Source organism: Gallus gallus, chromosome 4 (assembly GCF_016699485.2).
Source record: "Gallus gallus isolate bGalGal1 chromosome 4, bGalGal1.mat.broiler.GRCg7b, whole genome shotgun sequence".
NCBI classification, from domain to species: Eukaryota; Metazoa; Chordata; class Aves; order Galliformes; family Phasianidae; genus Gallus; species Gallus gallus.
In genome coordinates, this window is record NC_052535.1 from 23236715 (window position 1) to 23259136 (window position 22422).

Consider the following 22422-nt stretch of genomic DNA (forward strand, 5'->3'; position numbering starts at 1 on the left):
GCAGGAGATGCATACACAGAAATCTACCCTTCACCCTGTGGCTGCCCACAGGAACACAGCTGGTGCTGCTGTTCAGCTTAGTACAGCACCTGTTGCATTGAACACAGCTCCTGATCATCAAGTCTAGCAGGATTCCATCACTGAACTACATCCCCTTGGTGTCCCATCCACACATCTCTTCACTGCCTTGATGGATGGGGACACGAAGCAGCCTGGGCCCAGTGCTCGGCCACCCTCTCCATGAAAAGACTCCTCCTGGTATCTAATTTAAACCTTCCCTGCTGCAACTCTGCCTAAGGCTTATTCTCCTAGAAGACATTTTCCCTTCACTGTACCTATCTGTCTCTTAATTTCACTTCTTAGAATCATCCTTACTTACCTGACTGGTGTGGGCATCAGGCTTACTGCTTTTTATTTTTAGAAAAGGGGAGGTGTGTGTAGAGATCAAGTTCAGTCGTCTCAGCCTTGAATTCATTTATAACAACTCAGCAGCTTACAACTGTTCACAATACGCTACAGTCTTACAGAATAGTAGTAATGGCATCTCACAGTTTCCTTAGTTGTATTTATTGTACATGAACTTCAGTCAGTTTAATGTTTTTCATATCAGTTATATAAGTCAGCGTACACAATCACATTGAGACCTGAGTTCTAAAAACAAACACATTTATATACTTTCTAAGTTTACTATAAAAATCATGGCTTTATTTTCAAAAAACAATTAGGGGGCACAGTTTAGTGTTAGACAGCAAAATATCAACATTTGTTTTCTTATTGTAACAATCTCCATCTTTGTTATTACACTAGACAGTTATTTCTGAAGTTGTGTTCCAGTACAAAAATAGAATATTTATGTTTCTTTCCCTCACACTCAACCACAAGACCACTCCTCATGAGAATCTTCCTCCCAGTTTTGACCAGTAATTATTCTGTCTTCCCACAGATGTTTGCTTCGAAAATAATGCTTAGACTACAGTGGTAGACAAAGTATCTGAAGAGAATGGTTTTTACCACCCTTCCCAAATAAATCTATTCTATCAGAACTGAAAACTCTTGTTTTTCCACTTCCAGAAGGCCATTCTGCCTCCTGCTGATTTTTACCACACACATTTACATTTTGGCTTTTGAATTAAGACAGTGACATTTTTGAAGAGTTGAAACATAGAGCAAGAATACATGCAACTTCAATAGCATCTTTAACAAGATCTAACTTTAAACTCAATTGAACACAAATTGGTTACAGGGTCAATGAGAGCACTCCAACCATTTGCATGTTAGTTTGGCAGGCAGAAGGAATCCTGTTTAGTCTTCGCTGATACACAATCCCAGTAACAGGAGAATGAGTAGACCTGAAAACGCCTTCTTGTTATCTAGCACCAGCATTCTGATCAGCTGCTCGAATTGCTAATCATAACACTATCAAATCTCACATGTGTAACAACACCTTTTAGGATACCACCCTCCCCTTCTGCCTTTTTTTTTTTTTTAACTGGATGCTAAATATTCCTGCTGGCATAGGAAACAACTTCATTCCTTTACTGGACAAAGGAGAAAACAAGTCTAGAATGCAAGTATCTTCTTTGTACAGGATTACTGAAGTATAACACCTTTAATGCTGGAAATAATGAAGTTCAGTGATTGAACACATAGATCCAAGATCCCAGCTTCAGTACTGTAAACTGACAGGCATCCTCTGCAAAATTAGGTTTTATTTGAGAACAAATGTGTATTCTAGAAAGTACTTCAGTAACTTAAAGCTCAAAAACCTACACCAGTGCAAAATAATAGCAACAACTGAAAAAAGTTAAACCATAGGTCCAGTTGTAACTTTTTAAGAATTAAAAATCCTTTAAGTTCCTGAACATTTTCTCAGAACTGATGTGAAAAAAGCCATCGAGTACACTGTAAACCTGTGACAACTGGATGCAGAGCTCATCTTTGCAATTTAAGTTCTATTTCAAAATGTGAAAGAAGACTGAAGAGTCATCTAGACAGGTCTGTTTGGATATTGTATTGCCTTGTATTCTCTCCTGAGCTCCAGCAGCAGTCTTCCCAAGCGTTTAAGTTTTGACTTGCTGAGATGTTAGTGCCAATAGTCTCTTGCTGAGCAGTGCATTGTGTCGTTGAAGATATTCTATTACATCTCCTTGCTTCTCAACTATCTCTTCTAAACTTGAATTTTCCCTTGAAAGAAAAAAGTGAATACACATTCCCATAAGAGATAACAGCTTTCTGACATATGAAAGGTCAGCACATGTTAACCAATACTGTAACAAATTGCTTCCTTCAGTTTTACTTCTGAACATCTTGACTGCTTTTCAAAGGGGAAAACAATCCATCTTTATACCTAATCTCATTTATAGATGAGAGGGCAGGAAGTACAAAAGGTTGGCTAAACTTTGAGCTGTGTTTGCATAAGCAAGTTATGTACTTCCTGCTGGACAATACAGAAGAACCGTAGTAGTACAAGGTAACTTACTCAGCTTTTACAAACCTAAGCTAACGAAACAGACATCACACTAGGATTGTACTAAGAAACCCATGCCACCTTTTCCAACCACATTAGGAAGCATAATATTTACATGCTGCTTTTGTTGCCTGTAGCTGAGTAAAATAACCATTTCTTGATTAACCTGCACTAGAAGAGTAGTGATGTTATTTGTTAATACTCTAACAGCATTAGCACCTAACATCTGTGCTACTGCAGGTCCAGTGCCTCACACACAGCTACCCTCAGCTTAGAGTATCTCCAGCTTCCATATAGCCTTTGTAACATCACTTTATTTAACCAGCACAGTAAAACAGCTATTTCAGAAAAACCTGTAATACTACAAAACTGTCAAATCTGCGATCAGGAATTAAGATACAAGTACTGAAGTCTGTGAGAATACTTCAGTCTTCCCATACTCATTATTTGCTGCTGGCTGACTTGCAAGTCTGCCCTCTTGAGCACCCTGGAGCTTAGGAAGTCAGCCTTGCAGCACTCTGTTGAGTAGCAATGCCCTTATCATAGTCCAAGTGCACTGACAACTTGAGTGGAAGTAGTACAGTTTAAACCCACTATGGTTAAGCTGAGGGAAAAAAAAAATAATCAGGTCTTTCAGACAAAGTTTACAACCTTAACCCTAATCTGCACTACCAACTTAAAGCACCAGAACAGCTCCTGATCAGTAGGTTAGGTCATGGAGATAACAATATTGATAAAGCATTCATAGAATGAAGGTCAACTGAATGGCTAACAGGATTCACTTTTCAATAGACCTTAAATTCAAAGGAAAGAGGGTCAGAATTGTACAGACCTGGATTAAAATAACTGTTTTGTAATCAGTTCTCAGAGGAAGTTTACACTCTTTAATCAAGGAATCAGAGTCTTTTCCTTTGCTGGTCATTGTTGCAAACTTCTCTGAGCACTTAAGGATTTCTCAAGGGAAGAGTTAAACAAGAAAGGAGTGAATTCCCCCATGCATTTGCCATAACGTTGATATAAAGATGGAAGTCAGACACTGCATCAAAATAGAAAGACAACTCTAAATCCTTCCTGTATCCTGAATCTCTACTTCCAAGTTCCATGGAAGTATCTGCAGGCTGCATTTGCGATACACAGGGAAGGGATGAAGCAGCAGTCATCTCTGCACTCCTGCACTGCAGCTTTTACTGTAAGTCATATAAAATTAAGTCACCCTGTATTTGAAAGTTTGGAAAAATTCACACATGGAAATCCAGGTTAGCTTTGGCTTTTTGTCATCACCAGGCTCACTTCAGCAACCAGGTATTGACACAGGTACAAAAAAAGAGATAGTCTCAGTGCTTGTGAGGTTAATGGTGGCTAGTTTTCTGTGTCAGTATGAGCTTATGTCTCAAGTGGCTCATCCACATTTATAATTCTTTCATGCACTGGAAATATATTCCAACTCCCTTGATAGAATATGCTGTTCTGTGCCAGCAACTGAACAAAGCTCCAGATTTTTCTTCATCTATCAGCTGTCTACAATTTGTTTTCTTGTCTGAAAGAACTATTTGAAGAAGCTGCACTTTTGGAGGCACGCTGTAAACAGTATAAGACTCTAAAATTTACCTTCCATCTGCATTTCAAGTCAATTATAAAGAGATTAAATATAGTTACTCATAGTACATTAAAGACTGATGCAAACAGCTTTAAATGGTCAAATAATTCCTGTCTCATATTTGATAGTTCCTGCATCTATAAAGAAATTGCTATTTCTATATAAAAAAAACTTCATTTCTCACCTGTGCTTGTACAATAGCAGCCTTAAATCTATGGCTCCTTGGAGAACTATTTTTCCCACACCTATTGTGGCTGACAGATTTAAGACTATACAGACATTTCTACATAAAGTAACACAATTACTTCAGTCAGTATTACCACAGTTGAATACATAACAGGATTAGTACAGAAAAATATTACCCAAATCCAACTTCTGAGGTAATGTGACTAGGGTAAGCATACATCTTTTCTTCTTCAATTATGTCAGGTCTTGGCTTCGCACGATTGAAGTTACTTATTTTCACTAAAAGAAACAAACAAATTCATACAACATTTAGAAAGCAACAACAACAAAAAAGCTTTATCACCAGAGTCCAAGTTAAAAACAAATCTGTAACAGGTACGTTTGCCTTAGAATAGGAAACAAAGGAAATGCGGGAATTTTGAGTGGGAGAAGGAAACATAAGCGGAATTTACTCATCACCAATACAGCTTTGATTATAAATATTCTTTCATATTCTTTCAGTCCCGCTGCTCAAAGACTGTAAGTGAAGACCTGAAAAGGGAAGCTTAAATACACTGCTTAGCATGTGTTTAGTTTGTCTCCTACAGGAGAGAAAAAACCTCAGCTGCTTTTGAGATGGAACTGAGATTCAGTGCCTAAATTCAGGCCATACATTAAGCAACGTGCAACTAGAGATAGCTGTAGGAAGTATTGCATCTAGGTACTAGTATTGCATCTAGGTCATAAGTTCTTTCATAAACTCATTCATAAATACTGTTTTAACTAGACAACCTACAAAGAAGCTTCAGCTTGTCTGCCTGTTCCAGAACTAGGAGACTTGGTACAGAAAGCTATTAAGTACACAAAACAGAGCAGCTCTTTGATAGCCACATACTACAAGAAAGACATTGAGTATGTCCAGAGAAGGGCAGTGAAGCTGGTGAGAGGTCTGGCACACAAGTCTTATGTGGAGCAGCTGATGGAGCTGTTATTGTTCCATCCAGAAAAGAGGAGGCTCGGGGGAGACCTTACTGTTCTCTACAACAGCAACTTGAAAGGAAGCCGTGGTGAGGTGAGGGTTCCTCACCTCCTGGGAACTAACAATAGGACTAGAGGGAATGGCCTCAAGTTGTGACATGCAAGGTTCAGGTTGGATATTAAGAAAATTTTCTCAGAAAGAATGGGCAAGCACTGGATCAGGCTGCCCAGGGAGCTGGTTGAATCACCATCCCTGGAGGTGTTCAAGAAAGTTGAAGCGTTGTACTAAGGGTCAAGGTTTGTTGGGAAAATCCTTGTGGTAGGTGGACAATTGGATTGGATGATCATGGATGGCTTTTCCAACCTTGTTCATTCTGTACTGTAAGCTTTACAATGTTGGTTAAAAAAAAAAAAAAAGAAGTCATTCCTGGGCATCTGTGAATTAAGTTTAAGAGAAACATAATAGATGTGGAATGGAGACAGGTGGGGGTGGGAGAAACTGCAGACACTATGTTATTTCTGGAAGAAGGCTGAAAATACTTGAAACTATTCTAATATCAACCCCTGATTAAGAAAGGGAATGTACTGCAGAGACCCAGATTATACATTTCCAATTATGTAGTTCAGCTGATTGTGAAGCAATACATTTAATACCAGAAAAGCCATTTCAGTTTGGCCCACATGAGAAATCTCCACTAAAGCAGCAGAGAAAGACTGTTCTTAGAAGTTAATAATATAATAAGGTTTACTACAGGGCACCCTTCTAAAACAATGCTAAGGCCCTCCAGAGGTTAGCTACAAGTTAGGCTCAAAGGTTACTTATTTCCATGATGGTATTCCTCTACAAATAAAGCCACAAAGGAATAGACCAGGAATTTCCAACATGCTTTATGAGAATGGTAGTCTTATTTATGCACTATTAGGTAGGTGTAGGAAAGTCAGTAAGTACATAAATTTAGTAAGACAATGTTTGACCCCCTGCCCTATCAATAATGAACTTAAGATTAATTAAAGTTACATTTAGAGCTCTCTGCATCATCCTTTTTTCAGGCACACCTACTTCACTTGAAAGATTTACAAGAATTTAGTCTGTTACAGAGTAATCCCTGCAATTCCATGTAGTTGTGAGCTCTAGAGGTGAGGGATCACATCTATATATATGCACATAGCTGACTGAAAGTTTTTATTCAGGGCAGCTGTACTTCGTGGGACATAATTCTGTAAACTAATTCTGGCTATTTTATGAATTATGAAGTCTCAATTGGGCATTCAGTGACTCTTTTATTTGTGAGGCATTAAATTCAGTAATATTTAAATAAAAAGAGCTATATGAATTCTAAAGATACATGGAACTCTAGTAGAGACACAAAAAAATCCACAGGAGAGAAGCAACTTAACTCTACACTGGTACTACCTTCCCACTAAGTTTAGGGGCCATCTACCAACACAAGCAAGGGGTTGTTATTTGTGAATTTGTAGTGTAGGCTCCACAGGATTGCTGGTGCAGTTGCAGAACTGCATTAGTGATACAGTCATAGAACAGTAAATGGTATCTGCAAAGTGTTTGCCCTGTAAAGGGGCACTCCAGCAGACCAGAGGACTGCCTTTAAAATATCGTACAAAGGAGGCTTCATTTTTTTTTCTGTCATATAGCCTGCTCTGTTTTGAGAAGGGAAAAAAAAAATCTGAAGTCACTATTACAACAGAGTCAAATCTAACCAAGTACTTCCCTATTCCCTTCAGCAAATACACAGTTTGTCTTTAATCTTTTGAAGAGCCAAACTATCTTAAAACCAATCATTACACACACACAGACAAATGTGTGGTCTGTTGCTTACCTCAAAATGTTTTGGGATGGAAAATGTGTTGAACTAACTCCCCCTCGGAAAAGGCAATCTAAGGTAGTTAGAAAGGTCTTCCCCACCTTCAGTCAAATGTTATGTAATAATTAACACTTGCTTTGTACATCAATCAAGTTTTAGAGAATGAAGTTTAGACTTCTGTGGAAGCAAGGTAACTATTGCTAAAAGGGACAGCCTTCATTTCCTACTTGCACTGCAATTCTGTCCCTCCTCTGCCTTGATTCCAGCACTCAAGGAACTCCCTCCTCCAGCCTCCCCCAGCTCAATCTCAAAAAACAACATCATACCCCACACCACCCTCGTATAAACTGGTTAATGATTTCATGAGTACTGTCAGTACAATCCAAGGAAGACAACCTTCTTGTTGATAGAACGTCAGGTCATTTAAGAGCTCTTACGGAACTCCAGTCTCAGACCTAACTAGAAGGAAATCGACCTTGATAGCGACTTACCCAATTTTACTAAGGTAAGAGACACATAATGAAGCTCACTGCAAGAGGTCCCAGGGTAATAAATACTGTTTCACTGGAACTCCTCAAGTACTAATGGTGTTTAGTAGCTTATCTCTACTCTTGAGTTTCCCAGGAAAGCAAGTATACTTATGCTAAGAAGGGATGTCTTCCAGCATTCTTGGAATAGCTCTCTGGAACTGCCATGCTCATGTTTCTTTCCAGGACAGGAAGTCTACATAAGCAAAGTTGGTTAATTCAAGAGAAAGCCTGACAAAAGTACATGCATGGAGGCATCTCACATGCCATACAGAACTGAGATGCAGTTCAGTGCTGGGACCTGCTGTATTTTGATTTCAATAACATTGCAAAAAGAATCAAAACCAAGTTTTATTTTCTAGATGACTAAGATGTTCAGCAGCACTTCTTAGTGTGCCATTACACCAAAGCTTTCTCTATAATTAGTAATAAAAACCACAGAAAAGTCACAAACTAAGACAAACACTGACTGCCATGAAAATGGCTTTTCCTTCATGTTTAACCACACGTAGTCCTGAAGGGCATGCTTCAAATTTCTTACTGTTTGGCTTAAAGTTTGGAGCAATTAAGATTCTGCCTGTCTGGTTTCACCTCCCCGCCAGAGAAAACATTGTTACTGTTAAGCAGGAATACAAGCAACCTAAAAACCATTCATTAGGGGTAATTCTTACATTTTAGTGACGGAGGAACTGAAGCTTTTTGAGATAGGACCAGGTAAAGAAGGGAAGGGAATAGAGATTTAGAAGTCTGGAGATCAAGGCACATCACACTATCAACTATGCAAGTCCCACAAGAGCTGATAAAACAATCTTTCACTGCTTTGCAGCTCACAATACATGCAATTGAGAATGCACTACCAGACAAGTCTGTTCACAGGACACTTCTCCAACATTTTTTTTTTTACTGCCACTTCAATGGATCTACAGCATTAAGCAAAGCACTTTCGTTTACCAAAAAGTTAGAAACCAAATGAAGTCTAACAGCCTTCCCATTTGTACCACATTTGCCTCAGCTTTTCCACAGGTACAGATTCATCTGCTATTTATAGTTTCAGTTAATCACCTTGGGATACCCAAAGTGTACCACTCTGAGGGCAAACAAAACTGTTCAGAAGCAGTTAAGCAATCCACACTCCATAAGACAAAATTCATCTCTCACCTGTGTAAATCACTAAACATGTCAGTGAACTGATCAGCTCCAGGCCCAGGACTCCCAAGATAAGATACAGGTACACTTTACTGTGATCAGGAAAGGAATGCTGGGTTGACAAAATCAAAAGCAGGGCTGCATTACCTAGAAAATAAGCATTATTTTTCAGGGTTAAGAATTTCACTAGGTGGTAAAGGTAACTTATTAGTCTCTCATCCTGGAGGCCTCCACATTAGGCTGCAATAATTCAAAATGTACTTGCCTGTTTGGTTAACTTAGCTAACACAGGTGGTGCAAGCTCACAGCTCCTGACAGCAAAACTACATTTCATTTCAGCATTTGACTGTAATGGTAGGGTTTTTTTTTTTTTAAATGATTTTTTCTGACTTAAAGAGAGTGAAGAACTGGATTAGGAAAACCTAACATACAGCATACATTGACTTAAACAGTTCCTAGCCTTGCTGCTACTATCCATCTTAAGAACTGCTTTGATTTTTTTCTTTCAACACCTAAGAGGTCATACCACTCAGTTTGAAATGAAAGGGTATTTTCCTTCAAGCAAGAGACTCTGGTGTATTTAGAAGTACATCCTAATAAAAATAAGTAAGACTGCTAACTCTTTCAAAAGGAGATACTTGCACAGGTTTCCAGTTGCCTAGCTATTACTTTAATACTTGCAGGTCACTGAAGTTTAAACTGAGATGAGCACAAATAGCTAAGGAGAATAAGTATTGAGTTACAGACCTAAGAATTGATTTTGAATTCTTTAAAGCCCCTCTTCTCATACACTGCTGCATATGTCTGATGCAGAATGCAAAACATTCTTATTTCACGCACAAATGCTATAGCCAGTCCAGATAAAGCACTAAACACATTAAGGTCATTAAAACAACTAGAGGACTGTAGAGTTCTCCTGCATTAGGCAACTGAACTGTCAGTATATCAACAGCAATTAGCATAACTGGGTGTTCAGAGTACTGGGACTAATCACCTTCTTAGCTACAGATGATTTACATCAGAAGTTCACAGCACAGAACAGATTGCACCTGAATGTTTACAGTTACCCACAGTTAGTAAAGCAGGGAAGAAACTGACTCCATCTAAGACAAAAGTCAAGTTTAATAATCTCAGTCTCAGTTCAATAGGCAGAGTCCTTTATTATAAAACATTCTTAAGCCTGCTGCAGTCTAATCTTGTCACTGCATGCCAAAAGCATCTTCAGAGCTCTATCTAGTGGCCGCAGCCTGAAGTTTTGCACATTCAAACAACGTTTTCTCATATATCTTTTAATGACTAGGTGGAATGAAAGCTAGGGTTTTGTATACAGTAGGGCCACAACTTAAAAGGCTGGTGAAAAGTTTCTATTCCAGTTCTTTAGAGATTTACAGCTAAGAAAAACACTATGAAAGCTCTCTTCCCTGCTACTCTGTCATTAACACGTGGAGAAGCCCTTCAAATTACGTGGATCTTTAGATTTAATGAAGGGCTTATTTGCTTTTTGTAAGAAATAAAAATAGAAAAGCAGTTGACTATTGAAACATTTTTCAGCTTCACTGGCCAGTAGTGTAGCACAGAACATATGAAGAAAAACCCCACTGTTACACATCACATACTGTCCATTGAAAGAAAAAATGCAGCTGCAAATAGAGCCAAGTGTTACATGGAGCCCTACTGAACACTGTTAATTCACTTGTTTAACTCATTTCAGACATTTATTGAACAATAGTTGATGCATCTGTTTTTACTTTAAGTTTTACTAAAATATGAAGCTTGAAAAACACAGGAATACACTTCCTGGATGGATTTGCAGTCTTGTCACTTACCTAACTAGATTAATCAGTATGCAAATGAACATCACTAACAGCTAAACAAATCACTGGATTTGTTACTTCAACTTCTGGGCACTTTTGTACTATAAAAGTTCTTTACAACATGCATCTGGCAAGTCAGAACAGCCCATCTGAATAAAATAACCTTTAAAAAAAACATTTTCGCATGAGCATTTGTAAAGTTCCCAATATGATATACATAATTGTTCAGTCTTTCATCACATCAGAATGTAAAGCTTTACAGGACGAACAAGAAAAAAGTTCACTTCACCTGCAGAATGTATCATCAACGGAAGCCTCTTGAGATGCCTTGTTGATCGATATATTAAGAAGTAGCCTCTGCTTCTGATTCTTCTGTGGTGGTGGTGGACATAGCATTCAAAAAACACATGCAGAATCCACAGAATTACTTTTGCAATTATTATGACAGTCTGTACTTTAAATGGGTGAGTATAGTTTCCAGGGCATTTATCCTGATTTGGATTGGGGTAAGAACAAAACATGGCTGCTAAAAATGCTAGAACAACAAAAGCAACCTGAAAGAGAAACAAAAAAGGAGAAAACCCAAAGTCAGCAGTCAGTTATAAAAAAAAAAAACAACAGATTTTGTGATTTGTTATGCATTACTTTCTGAATAGATTTCACTAAAGTTGAGATAAGCTATAAGCATTAGATAATCTTACCACAGTTGCATGTAATTTGAGTAACATGCTCCTCGTTGCACAGAGCTGAACAGAGTTGAGAATCACCAATGTTTTCAGCTCAATTTCATTGTCACCTGAGTCTCTCTTTCTAAAAGAATTAAACTGATTTCTGGGCACTTCCCCCCCCCCCCCATTTTGAGGGGAAAATGATTCAAACAAAAAAAGTTTCTTTTAAAACTAATTCAATTAAACTTGTTATTGCTCTCTACACTTCTATAGTCTACATTTCTTTCCATAAATAAGAATTTGACTTTTCATTAGTGATAATTAATCTTCTTAAATCCAATCTCCAGCTTGACATTAAAGAAAGTAAAACATTAACTTACTACTTTACATAGTGAATTACTAACAGTGGATAAAAACCCCCAAGAGTCATTTTTATCAGTTTCTTCATTTAGTTCAAAATTTATCAGAATGACCAGCCTAGTGAAGTTATATCAAAAGTTTTCATGTCTTCTATGCTTCTCTCCAAGCTTCCAGCATCAACACTGCAGCATGTGCAATCTTCTGGCTAACTAGAAGGTGGAGTCTTTGGTGCAGACTATGAGGTGCATGCGTGTTCAATCCCTACAAAATGTATTGTTTTTTTAAACAGGAAATGCTGTCTACATTTTCATTTAGTGAATAAGAAAATCTGGGACTCTCGCATCCTTGTTCGTTCTGTGGAAGGAGTATATTAAAACTGAACTGAAATAAGACAAATCCCAACAACACAAAGTCAGCTGAAAGCTTCTATATACAGCAAAAGATCATTTTGCTTCAACTCTAAAAAGCTTTCATACCACTAACAGACTTGGATTTTATAAGTTTCCTATATTCCATACCTCAAAACTGAGAAACATCTATATGAGATATGAAAGAATGCCTGATTTTCAAAACCATTTTGCTTCAATAGTTTACTCCTATTCTACCTCACGGACATCCAGCCCTTTCACATCCTTCAACTTTTCCTATTTTTGTTATTTCTCAAGTAACTTTGTTCACAGAAGTCAGCCTTTTAGAGCCACTAATTAACTACTGATGTGAGCCTTCTGCAACTGTTATGTTAACCTCCTGTGTTAGCCCTAGCACTCACTGGCCAATTACCTGGTCAGGGCCAAATGACTGCAAACTTACACCAATATGGTGAGCAGTAAAATGGCATTTATTGCAACGAGGTGTTAACTTAAATACATATCTACTTTGTCTATGCCCTTTTATGCTTGTGTTATGCACTACCCAACCACAGAGCAGGGGAGGTCCTGTCCTGTCACGTCACATCCCGAAGTTTCGTCAACGCCTAATACATCATTTCCCCCTCTCCTTGCTCGATAAAGCTTTGCCCCATTACAGCATGAACGCAACCTGCACCCTTCTACAACTTTTCACGCAGTCTGTGATACTCCATCCGTTGGTCAAAAGTCTTTTCCATCATTCGTTGCAGGCAGTTCTGCAAGTATCCTATAAAGCATGGAAGGCAAATCAGAATACATACAAAAATTGCGAGCCCTATTGCAAGAACCTTAAGCAAGTGCTTTAACCATGAACCCATTCCCCAAACAGTCCATCCAGCCAACCCCCAAAGGGATCACTCTCTTCTTTGATCTTCTGTGTGTGTTCTTGCATCCATTGTAATTGTTTATGAATCGACACGCTGTGATCACTGAGGTTAAAGCAGCACAATCCATTAATGTCCTCACACCCATGTCCTTGAGCCAACAGCAAGAAATCAATAGCTGCTCTATTCTGTAGCAATGCAGGATGGACACTATTAAGATCTTCAAGCATAGCATTTAACACAAGTGTGATCATATTGGCCTATCTTGCAGACCAACATGCCAATCTTCCTATCTGGGCCAAAGCTGACGCTGCTGAGAGTCCCAGTGCGAAAATCAAAGCGAAGATGCGTGCTGTGATGCTCCACAATTTAACCTCATTGTTACATTCAGGTCCCAGACTTATGTCGCAGTGATGCCTATGAAGATGTAAACTAGAAGATATATCAAGCCAGCCCGTATGACTTGGAGCAAGCATCGTTAGCTTCCCTAAGTAACAGGGGCCTCCTAAAGGATTAGCTGGTATACCTTGCCATGCCCTATCGCCACAAACCAAGAAGATACCTGGGGAGAGTGCTTTTGCTGGCCCATTGTTCCACAATTCTTCATTAAACCTTCTATGCAACGAGAACCCATACACATAATTGTTCCATTCCGCCGAGCAATTACCCCGCAACCAGAACATTCTGTCCCATTACTGTGTCCCCCTGACCATATTCCTCCTTTCGAACCACACCAATCAGAATTGTTCCCTCCATAATAATGAGTCTCGTTGTTGGTGAATCCACAATACGCACCACTTAGCGAAAAACTCTCTATGTTCACTGGACTTACCACCGTCCATGATCGGTTAACATAGGATCTTATACGAGGGTCATCATTGCTCCATCTTGCTATGAAGTCACGCAATTCTGCTTCCACCCCACCAGTCCCATTAAAATTCCCATCAAAATTGTGGCAGACTCTGCTGTGATTGTTCTCTTGATAGCATATTGAACCAAAGGTGACACACGTATGCGTTCATCCATTCTTAATCATCTGAGACCCTAAAATATCCAATTCTTGGGGGGTCCCAATGGAGGGTATGATTTAATGATTGAATCAGACTTGCTGTTTGTGAAGTCGCATCCGCATCATTTTTACACACAGTGTAGTTGACGGTATATCCTCTAAACTCCTCTAATTGTTTGGTGGGTTTGCCAAGTTACCAGGTATGAAAGGAAGAGGTAGCGGACTGAAGGCTAAGACAGAAGTCTGTTTGCCCCATGAGGTTCACCCACATGACCCAAACATTACGTGGCTGTTGTGGGAGGTGCACTCCCTTCCCCCTCGTTACCATAAACATCAGCAACATCAGAAGTGTCAGTGTTGCAGGTGTGGTGCTCCTTCTGATGAGTGGTTCTTGGTCCTGTCATCCGTCCCCCGGTTGTTCTGGTGTTGGCTTCGGTTTTCCCACCAGCAGCTTCTGCAAGAAGGAACTTGCGATGGAGTCCATAAAATTTTTCCTCATGTTTTACAGCGGTGTATCCCCTACCCCATACCAATATCCTCCATCCTGCTTCCCATAGTCCACTATCTGTTTTTACTCTGACTGGAGGCCCTTCACCCAAGATCTTCAGCTGCCAGTTCTTCTGCATTGTCGTTCGCTTACTGTCACCACGCTCAAAGTGGTTCAATGCGTAGAGGGCTTTCGCCAGGAGCTCAACCTGTCTACCGACAGGTATCCTATCCCTATATCCTTCCCCCTCCCCAAGGACATGTATCTTATCCTTGAGGAGTAGGTTGGCGCGTTCCACTATCACCTGACCCTGGGAATTACCAGGGATGCCTGTAATGTGGGAGATCCCCCACACCACCAGCCATTCTTTCGTTGAGCGTGAGGTGAAACATGATCCATTGTCTGTCTTAATCTGACTAGGCAGGCCAATTACGGCGATAGCGGTCACCCAGTGACTCTGTACTGACGTTGAATTGGACTTAGCATGTTGGGTGGCCACAATGACGGTAGAGGAGGTATCTACTGCAACCGCTAGCCACGGACGGGGGGATAGACGTGGCTCCCTGGTGAAATCTGTTTGCCAGACCTGCAATGGTCCAAGGCCGCGAGGGTTAACCCCGGCCCCTATCATAGGCACTGAGTTACAATGAGGACACACCTGAACAACATCACGCGCAACAGATAGTGGAATGGAACAAGTTCTAGAAAGCGCACGGGCCCCTATATGAAAAGTAGAGTGAAGATCACGGGCTTCTTGGACTGTAAAAACCTGCGTACTGGAGGCTTTATCTGCCACCGCATTACCCGCTGTAAAAAAGCCTGGCACCTCAGAGTGACTACACACATGCAAGGTAGCAACAGGGGCCGTACGAGAGGCTAAAGCCTCTTCCAGCATGCCAGCAGCTTCTGTGCTCAGGAGGCCCTCCCAACCCATCCGTGCTAATAGTTTAGCTGCAAAAGCAGAGTCTGTAACAACGTTACAAGGTATCTCACGCCAAAGGCACACCCCAACGGCTATGGCCATCACCTCGAGCATCTGCACGCTGACTCTTTGATCTGTGAAAATAGCAGTCTGCCATCTATTGCTAGAATCTTGACAAACCACCGCTCCCTGACCAGTCCTCGAGGATGCGTCTGTAAATAACGTTGGCCCTTCAAGTGGAGAGGTTTGAACCCACACCCACAAGGAGACACCAAGTGGCTTAGCCACGTTGAAAATGGGCAGGGAGTCTGAGTACCTTATCAGCCCTCCAGAATCTCTTAGCACTGTGAGAAGGATCTCAGGAAGTGGCTGTACATCACGGAACAAACTCTGTAAGTGTATCACATCAGGCTCTCTCCCTAGAGCCCACACTGAGAGCAATCAGGTTTTCCTGAGTAACATTGCCAATATCTCGAGCCAGGAGGCATAGGCGCACATGGGTTGTACTGAAAACAGCCACCACAATGGTTGCGGTTTGGCGTCAAGAGAGTGGCCCAGAACAGCGGCAGCTCCTGCCTCAAACCACTCTCACAGCTCACTTGAGTTGTGAATGAAGTTCATGACTGAGGCGCCAGGGAAGGAATAAGTGGGAAGAGAACAACTTGTAAGCAATTATCAGAAAGCAACAGAGGAAAGCCAGGGCAGAAGGCACTGGGGGAAAGCATCTATATTAGTCTTAAGAACATTATTCAAATGCAATTAAAATTCAATGTTATCTTAGAGACGTGATAAGTATCTTAAAGGGGAAATAAGTTAAGAAGGTGGTTATCAACAGAACATTGAAGCTATAACGTAACCATCCCCTTTTCTTAGAGAGCTAAGAATAATCCAGCTAACCTCTATTTTATTTAGTCTATTTACTGTTAGGTTTGCCTTTAAAAACAACAACACAACTAGCTCAACTCACTCCAAGTATAAGAAATGTATTCTAGTACAGAAAATGGTTACATTAAGCTGTGTGATGCCAGTTATCATGTTCCAGCATTGCTGCTCTATCGATCTGTGTCAACACATACAATGAGGAGACAGCTTGCATTAAGAGTGCCATTTAATAAGGATGTTTAGCTTAAATTCTGAGGAAGTCCAACACCAAGTTTTCCACACCAGGTCAAGGTATTTATAATCAAAAATTTACTCTTATGAAGAGTAGAATTCAAGCAGCTCTGTTTTCTTTATGTACACATGCAGAGAAAAGATAGGGTTAACATAAAGGTATTATTTCTAGTCTGTGTATCTTATACTGCTCTGGAGTCTCCTGACAGAAGCCAAAAGCCTTGAGAAAAGCAAGACTTGGGAAATGGAAACCTACTCAGAACCCCAGCCCCCACACACCCCAGCATAAGGACACTCCTGAATTTAATGTGACTAGGCAACCACAATGAAGGAGCTATTTGCTGCCTAGCTCCACTTCTGGATATAGAAGGAGAAAAAAAATCATCAAGTGCCACACAAACAATTTTAGAGATGCATTATGGCTTTACCTCGCAATACTATGAGTTAAGTTCTCAAAGATACTTGCTGCATTTGTTGGCTATCCATCATAAGCTAACCTGATGTCTCCACATTCCACAGAGTTCATACACATTTGTAGAATTGACAGGGAAGGGGAAAAAAAAATAAAAATCACATAAGGTAGCTTTCCCCATCCGTCAGCATGCTTCTTTTCAGCAAGAGATAGCACCATTCCATGGGCAGTTATATTGCTGTACTCCACCAGCAGAAAATGGTACCTCTCAATTTTGTTCCAGTTACTGACTTGCCCTGGAACAGATTCAGCAATAGCAGCAAGACTTAACCTGTAAAACTGCACGTTTACAGAAACCTGAGCAGTTCATTCTTTATCCTTTATTTCTCTCCACTTGCAGGAGAGAGGAAAATAGGAACTGGAAGGTTTCTAGCAATTCTCCAGTATCAGGGTGACTGTTATTTCACTACAACTGTTTACGGCAGTACATAGAAATAGTCCCAATGCTTATTGGAAAATGTAGTTCTTTACAATCAACAGCAGTGTTTACCTTCATAACGCAGACTCGAAATGCCATCTCATAGTGCCAGTGATGGTAGGTAGGTGAAATAAATATGGCTAGATACTCATTTTCTATGGGAAATTTTAGCTGTCTACTCAACAGAACAGCAGGGACAGACTTTCTTAAATTTGCTTGACAGAGGGAGATTTGTTGATATTACTAGGAAGCACACAAAACATCTACTTCTGAAAAAAAAAGAAGGCCAGGGCATATTGTTCGAACAGCTTTGAGGCTGAAGCAATTTTTTGAAGTTCTAGTAGAGAATGCTTTGCATAGGACTGATGATAGAATTTGTCATTTATAATTAAAGAATTTCCACATTTGCTCGTCTTGAGTATTCTCTGGCTTTAAACGCACACCATCTCCAGGTCTGTATTAATGGCATTATGCCATGAAAGTACCATTTGAATTCCCTCTTAGGATCAAAACTCTTCACCTGTTCTTCCAGTGAAGTTTCTACATGATCATAAGCAATACATGTCTTCAGCTTTTAAAGGATAAACTCACTACTAGACAGGACTCTCACAGCTTCTGTCTACCAATCCCAGCAGGACCTTCACACTGTTAGGTGTAAGATCTTGCTTTGTCTGTGCTTTTCCACCTCAACCCCCAGATGGAAGTTGTGGCAAGAAATAACATCTGGATTCCTTTACCCCTCCATTCACTACCATGCAAAAACCTCAGGAATTAGTCCAACTTGACATGCTTAGTAACTATGATAAGAAATACTTTAAGTGTCCCCTGTGACATTAAGTTCCTATCTTAGCACTCTGTAACTCCTCTGAGCACATCTGCAGCAGTAGCATTACTTTAAAATATACTTCCAACAGCCTAGAACAGCTATTATTTAAAATGGCTCTTCCACTCCCTAAAGAGATGTACCATAGCATTATTGTGAAATTTCTGTTTACACAAAGGTTAATATTTCGGAACAAAGATAGTACATTTTCATAATGAAGTTATGCTTCTTAAACTTACATGCAGTAGCAACAGAAAATTGGCAAGAAGAACTACTGGGATAGCATGAAATCTTGGCCTTAGTTGAGAATACAGTGTATGAGACGAAGTAAGTGGTGCATCCAACAGAGCTTCATCTTCTAAACTCTGTGTTATTTCCAAGGAGCCCTGGAGCAGAGGAAGAAGGGAGAAGTAAACACAAATAAGCTCTAAAAGTAAAGTTAGAACAATTTCCTGTTAGCTTCAGCTATGGAAAAAGGAACAAGATTAGAATCTCAAGATACATGCTCTGAAGTTCTAAGCAAATTCAAACCTAGAGAAATCTGACATGAGCCTACCTCCTGGCATCACACTCAGTTTTAAGGAAGTTTAGTCTCAGTGTCACCCTCATATTTTATACAGGTACTGTTATTCACACATTTGTGCAAGTAGAGTTACAGGCAAAGAAATAGCTGTAGTCTATCATTAACAAATGCAATTGCAGTTTCCAAGCGATTCAGCTACCAACACACCAAAATGTCTGCAGCAGTGGTTCAAACCAAATCCAGGCAAGGATGAAGAATCAGTTCAGAAAGAAGATGCCACTAGGGGCTGGGCAAGACATTCTCCACCATCACCAGAGAATATACAGCCCTTCCCAGTCACAGTGCTGTGAAGTACTGGGGTTTCTTTAACTCCACTTTCAGCTCAGGTATCTCAGCCATGTAATTCTCTTGAAATACTTTGTGGTTTATTTTTTTTAAAGCAAAAAAAGTAGTAAGAATAACCTAAGCATGGATGGAAGGAAAAAAAAAGTCTTTCCTTGTGGACATGGAATAGAAAAATAAAGTAGAACTTGGGGGCTGGAATAAAAACTATTCACTAAGACAGAATAGAAAGAGATGGGCTCCTAAGTGTTGTTTGATCTATGGACATCTGGAAGTAGTCATCTGGGCTTACTTCAGCCAGCATTACGTGTTATTTTAGCACAGCAAATGCCTTGCTCACCTAACTAAAGGGTGCAAGCAGAGCTTCCTCACCTGTTTGAGTCCTTTACAAACTTCTGTTTACCACAGCCTTTGACCATAAACAGCCCTTGCTGAAATACTCACCTGGTAAAATGCCCTTCCACAGTAGACCTGAAAGTCTAGAAATGCTACTGTGCTTTTTTACATTACTAACCTAAAATCCAAAAGTAGAAGTACAAAAATGCTCCATCCCTGTTACACCATGCCAGGAATGATTTTCAACTCTGGAAGAAAGTACTTAGGACAGGCACCCCAGCCACAAAGCCATCTCCCCTCAATCCTGCCTCATACACACCAGCGTAGCGAGCAGCTCACTGCTCGGAGGAAGGCAACAAGCCTTAGTCAGGACAACTTCTCCTGCCTGATGGGAAAAGGTGAGCTCACTGCTCCCAAAATATAGCAACACATTATGAGAATGCATCTGACTGCTGCGACGTCAGTTACAATTCACCTCCACATACTGAAATACAGCCAGCACTGTGTACAGCAGGTGATATAGCCCCCTGGATGGGCATCACTACACTCAGCAAGGGGATGACAAGAATTGAAGAGATGCAAAGCTAAGAAGCACCCTAAGTAGGTCAATTGCAGGCTTCATTCAATTAAGACTTGCTAAAACCACATCTATTAGAAGCCAAAGCAATCAAAACACATGGAAAAACAGGCCTCCTGTTGTAGACGAAGCTGCAGCATGCACTATTGCATAAACACCACATTTACAGTAGCTGCTACAGGAGAAACAGCCCGCGCAGACCAGCAGCCTGGGTTTATAAGGAAGCCCAGCACAGCCGGACCCCAACGGGCGGGGGCACCTCACGCCCAGCTGCGCACTCCGCGGGGAAGCCTCTCGCCCCCCGAAGCGGGCTGGCAGCGGAGTTTTTCGGTCAGGTGCTCCTTCCGCTACACGCAGCTGAGAAGAGCAGGCCTCAGGCGCTCGGTGAAGAGCAAAAATAAGTCAAAAGCGGAAGAAAGAAACAGAAGCGGATGAGCCCACCAGCAGGCATCCAGCTCGGCACTCCTCACGGCCAGCCGTGCCCATGCCGCCTCACACAGAGCGCAGTCCCGCTCGAGCGCCGACACTCCGCCCCCGCGCCCCGCGCCCCGCAGAGCCGCCACAGCCCCGCTCCGCCCGCACTCACGTTATCCAGGTCCTGCTGCCGCCCCGTCGCCGTCACCGCCATCTCCACAGCCCTGCCCGTTTCCCCCCCGCCCGCCTTGAAGCGGCGGTTCCGCCAAGCGTAGGCCCGGGCCCCGCCCCACCCCACCTGCTATTGGGCCCGAGCCGCGGGGCGGGGCGGGGCGGGGCTGCGGCCGCACGGACGGGAGGCGTTTCGTACAGGCCTCGACTGCAGGCGGGACCCTTAAACATTATCGAGCTCCAACCCCTGCCCTGGGCAGGGCTGCACCCACCAGCTCAGCTGCCTAGGGCCTCGCCCAGCCTGGCCTTGACCGCGCCTCCAGGGATGGGGCACCACAGCTCTCTGCGCAGCAGTGCAGCACCTCACCGCGCTCTGAGGAAACATTTTTTTTCCTAACATCTAACCAAAATTTCCTCTCTTTTACTTTAAAGCCATTCCCCTATGTCCTGTCCTACTTCCTCACGGGAACACAAACCCTACTGATAGCAGTGACGGGGCAAAGCTTTTCTGTGACACTGAAGTGAGGCCACAATTCATTGGTGGCATTGAGGCACTTGGCGTTACTTTTATAAGGTGTTCTGCCATCAAAGGAGTTAGCTTGGCAGGCATGGTCTGCACAGGAACGTGGCTAATGACCATCTACTCTAAGGATATTTCAATAAAACAAAATCTGTGTTCTGCTTAATGTATGTGTTTTGCAGTAACCAGAACCGCTTGTGTGCAGTGCGCTGAACCTAGTCACGGAGCCAAGAAGTTAGTAAGTGCCAGCTAATGATAATGGCTAGAATATTTTTTGACTATAAATACATTTATATTGATTTTTAGAACAATTTATAGCAGTTCTTAAAAATCAAAATAGCATTAAACTTCTTTTGAGGAAACCAAACTTCTATTTTTTTTTTTATTTTGAATGAAAGTCACACGTCATCTTGTGTTGCTTAGCTGTCGTTGCTTTCATTTACAGCCAAATAAAATGGTCAATGGTGTATCTGTCTCCCTGCATTTTGCTGTCACGTCTTTGTCCTTATTTTTTTTTTTTTTTTTCTGTGGGTTTGGATTCTGAACTTGGCAAGGATGATATCTGACATGAAACATGGGGGAAAGAGATATCAATCAAAAACATTAAGTGATTTCAAACAGTTGTTCAAACACTTATGAACCAAGAACCTCTGTCTGCATACACATGCAGTCTGCACAATAAATGCCAGAGAATTGACTGAGGCTAAATCAAATACTTAAATTCTCTGAAGTGTGATTTTAGAATCCTGAAGTGAAGTTTACATTTATCAAGAGTTATTTGAACAGTCATGGTTTTGTGGCTTCTATTATTGGTATTCCATAACATTATGTAGTGCGCTGGGGGTTAAAGAGTTAATGCTCCAGTTCCATGCATTGTGGATAGTTCGGGGTACCTGATTCTCAGAAGAGAAGAACTACATAATACATACCCCTAGGGGACTTTGTGCTGTCCTGTTTCCGTTTTCCATTCAGAGGGAAAGATAAAACTGTTTGCATATCATGAGACATTCCCTCTTTTCCCTTCAGCTTGGCCCTGCTAGACGTCTCGCCTCAGCATCAGAGTAGGGCCTTTGGTTTTTCAGACACACTCTCTCATTTTATTTGATTTATCATCTTCAGTTCTAATTATATTGTACTGTAGTCTATTATAGTGTGTTACCTTGCATTCCAATATCTTATTTAGTAAATTAGTTTGTTTCTCTTCAGATTGTTGCTGCTGTTTTGTTTTTAGGCCCATCTCCCTACCCTTTTTCCCTTTTTTCCCTTTTTCCCTTTCCTGGGTCATGGGTCTGTGGGTTTCCCTCCCCGCTGGTCATGGAATCAGGCTGAACCAGCCCATAAACTGTTGAAAAACACGTATAGTTTTATATGTAATTGTAAATGTTCTTTCTACGGAATGTAAAATGAAAAATTTCAAAGGATTATTGAAGAGTTGGGAGAACATTCCAGGTTTAAACATCTGAAAAATGGAAATATTTATTGTACTCAACAATGCATTCTTAGAATTATGTGACTGCCA

General features: G+C 41.0%; 1 protein-coding gene across 2 annotated transcripts; it reads right to left on the bottom strand.

The window, feature by feature from the left end:
- Positions 1-551: 551 nt before the first annotated feature.
- Positions 552-20498, bottom strand: TMEM192 (transmembrane protein 192). 2 transcript variants are annotated; one of them, XM_015285314.4, is made up of 6 exons: positions 20385-20498; positions 18260-18406; positions 10807-11071; positions 8716-8850; positions 4427-4529; positions 552-2184 (listed from the first exon to the last, which is right to left on the bottom strand). In XM_015285314.4, exons 1-6 carry the CDS (start codon positions 20424-20426, stop codon positions 2061-2063), a joined length of 816 nt encoding a protein of 271 aa, XP_015140800.1. In that variant the 5' UTR covers positions 20427-20498; the 3' UTR covers positions 552-2060. The 2 variants fall into 2 exon arrangements, with proteins under 2 accessions (XP_015140800.1, XP_015140799.1); XM_015285313.4 differs by having other exon boundaries at positions 20240-20498.
- Between the last annotated feature and the right edge of the window lie 1924 nt (positions 20499-22422).

Excerpts from the sequence above, each read along its gene's own strand:
- TMEM192 (XM_015285313.4), bottom strand. The coding sequence starts at position 20,284 with ATGGGCACGGCTGGCCGTGAGGAGTGCCGAGCTGGATGCCTGCTG. Across the intron at positions 18,407-20,239 it reads GCCGAGCTGGATGCCTGCTG|GGCTCCTTGGAAATAACACA; the intron begins GTGGGCTCATCC and ends CCTCTGCTCCAG. Across the intron at positions 2,185-4,426 it reads ACCTCAGAAGTTGGATTTGG|GGAAAATTCAAGTTTAGAAG; the intron begins GTAATATTTTTC and ends TTTTCTTTCAAG.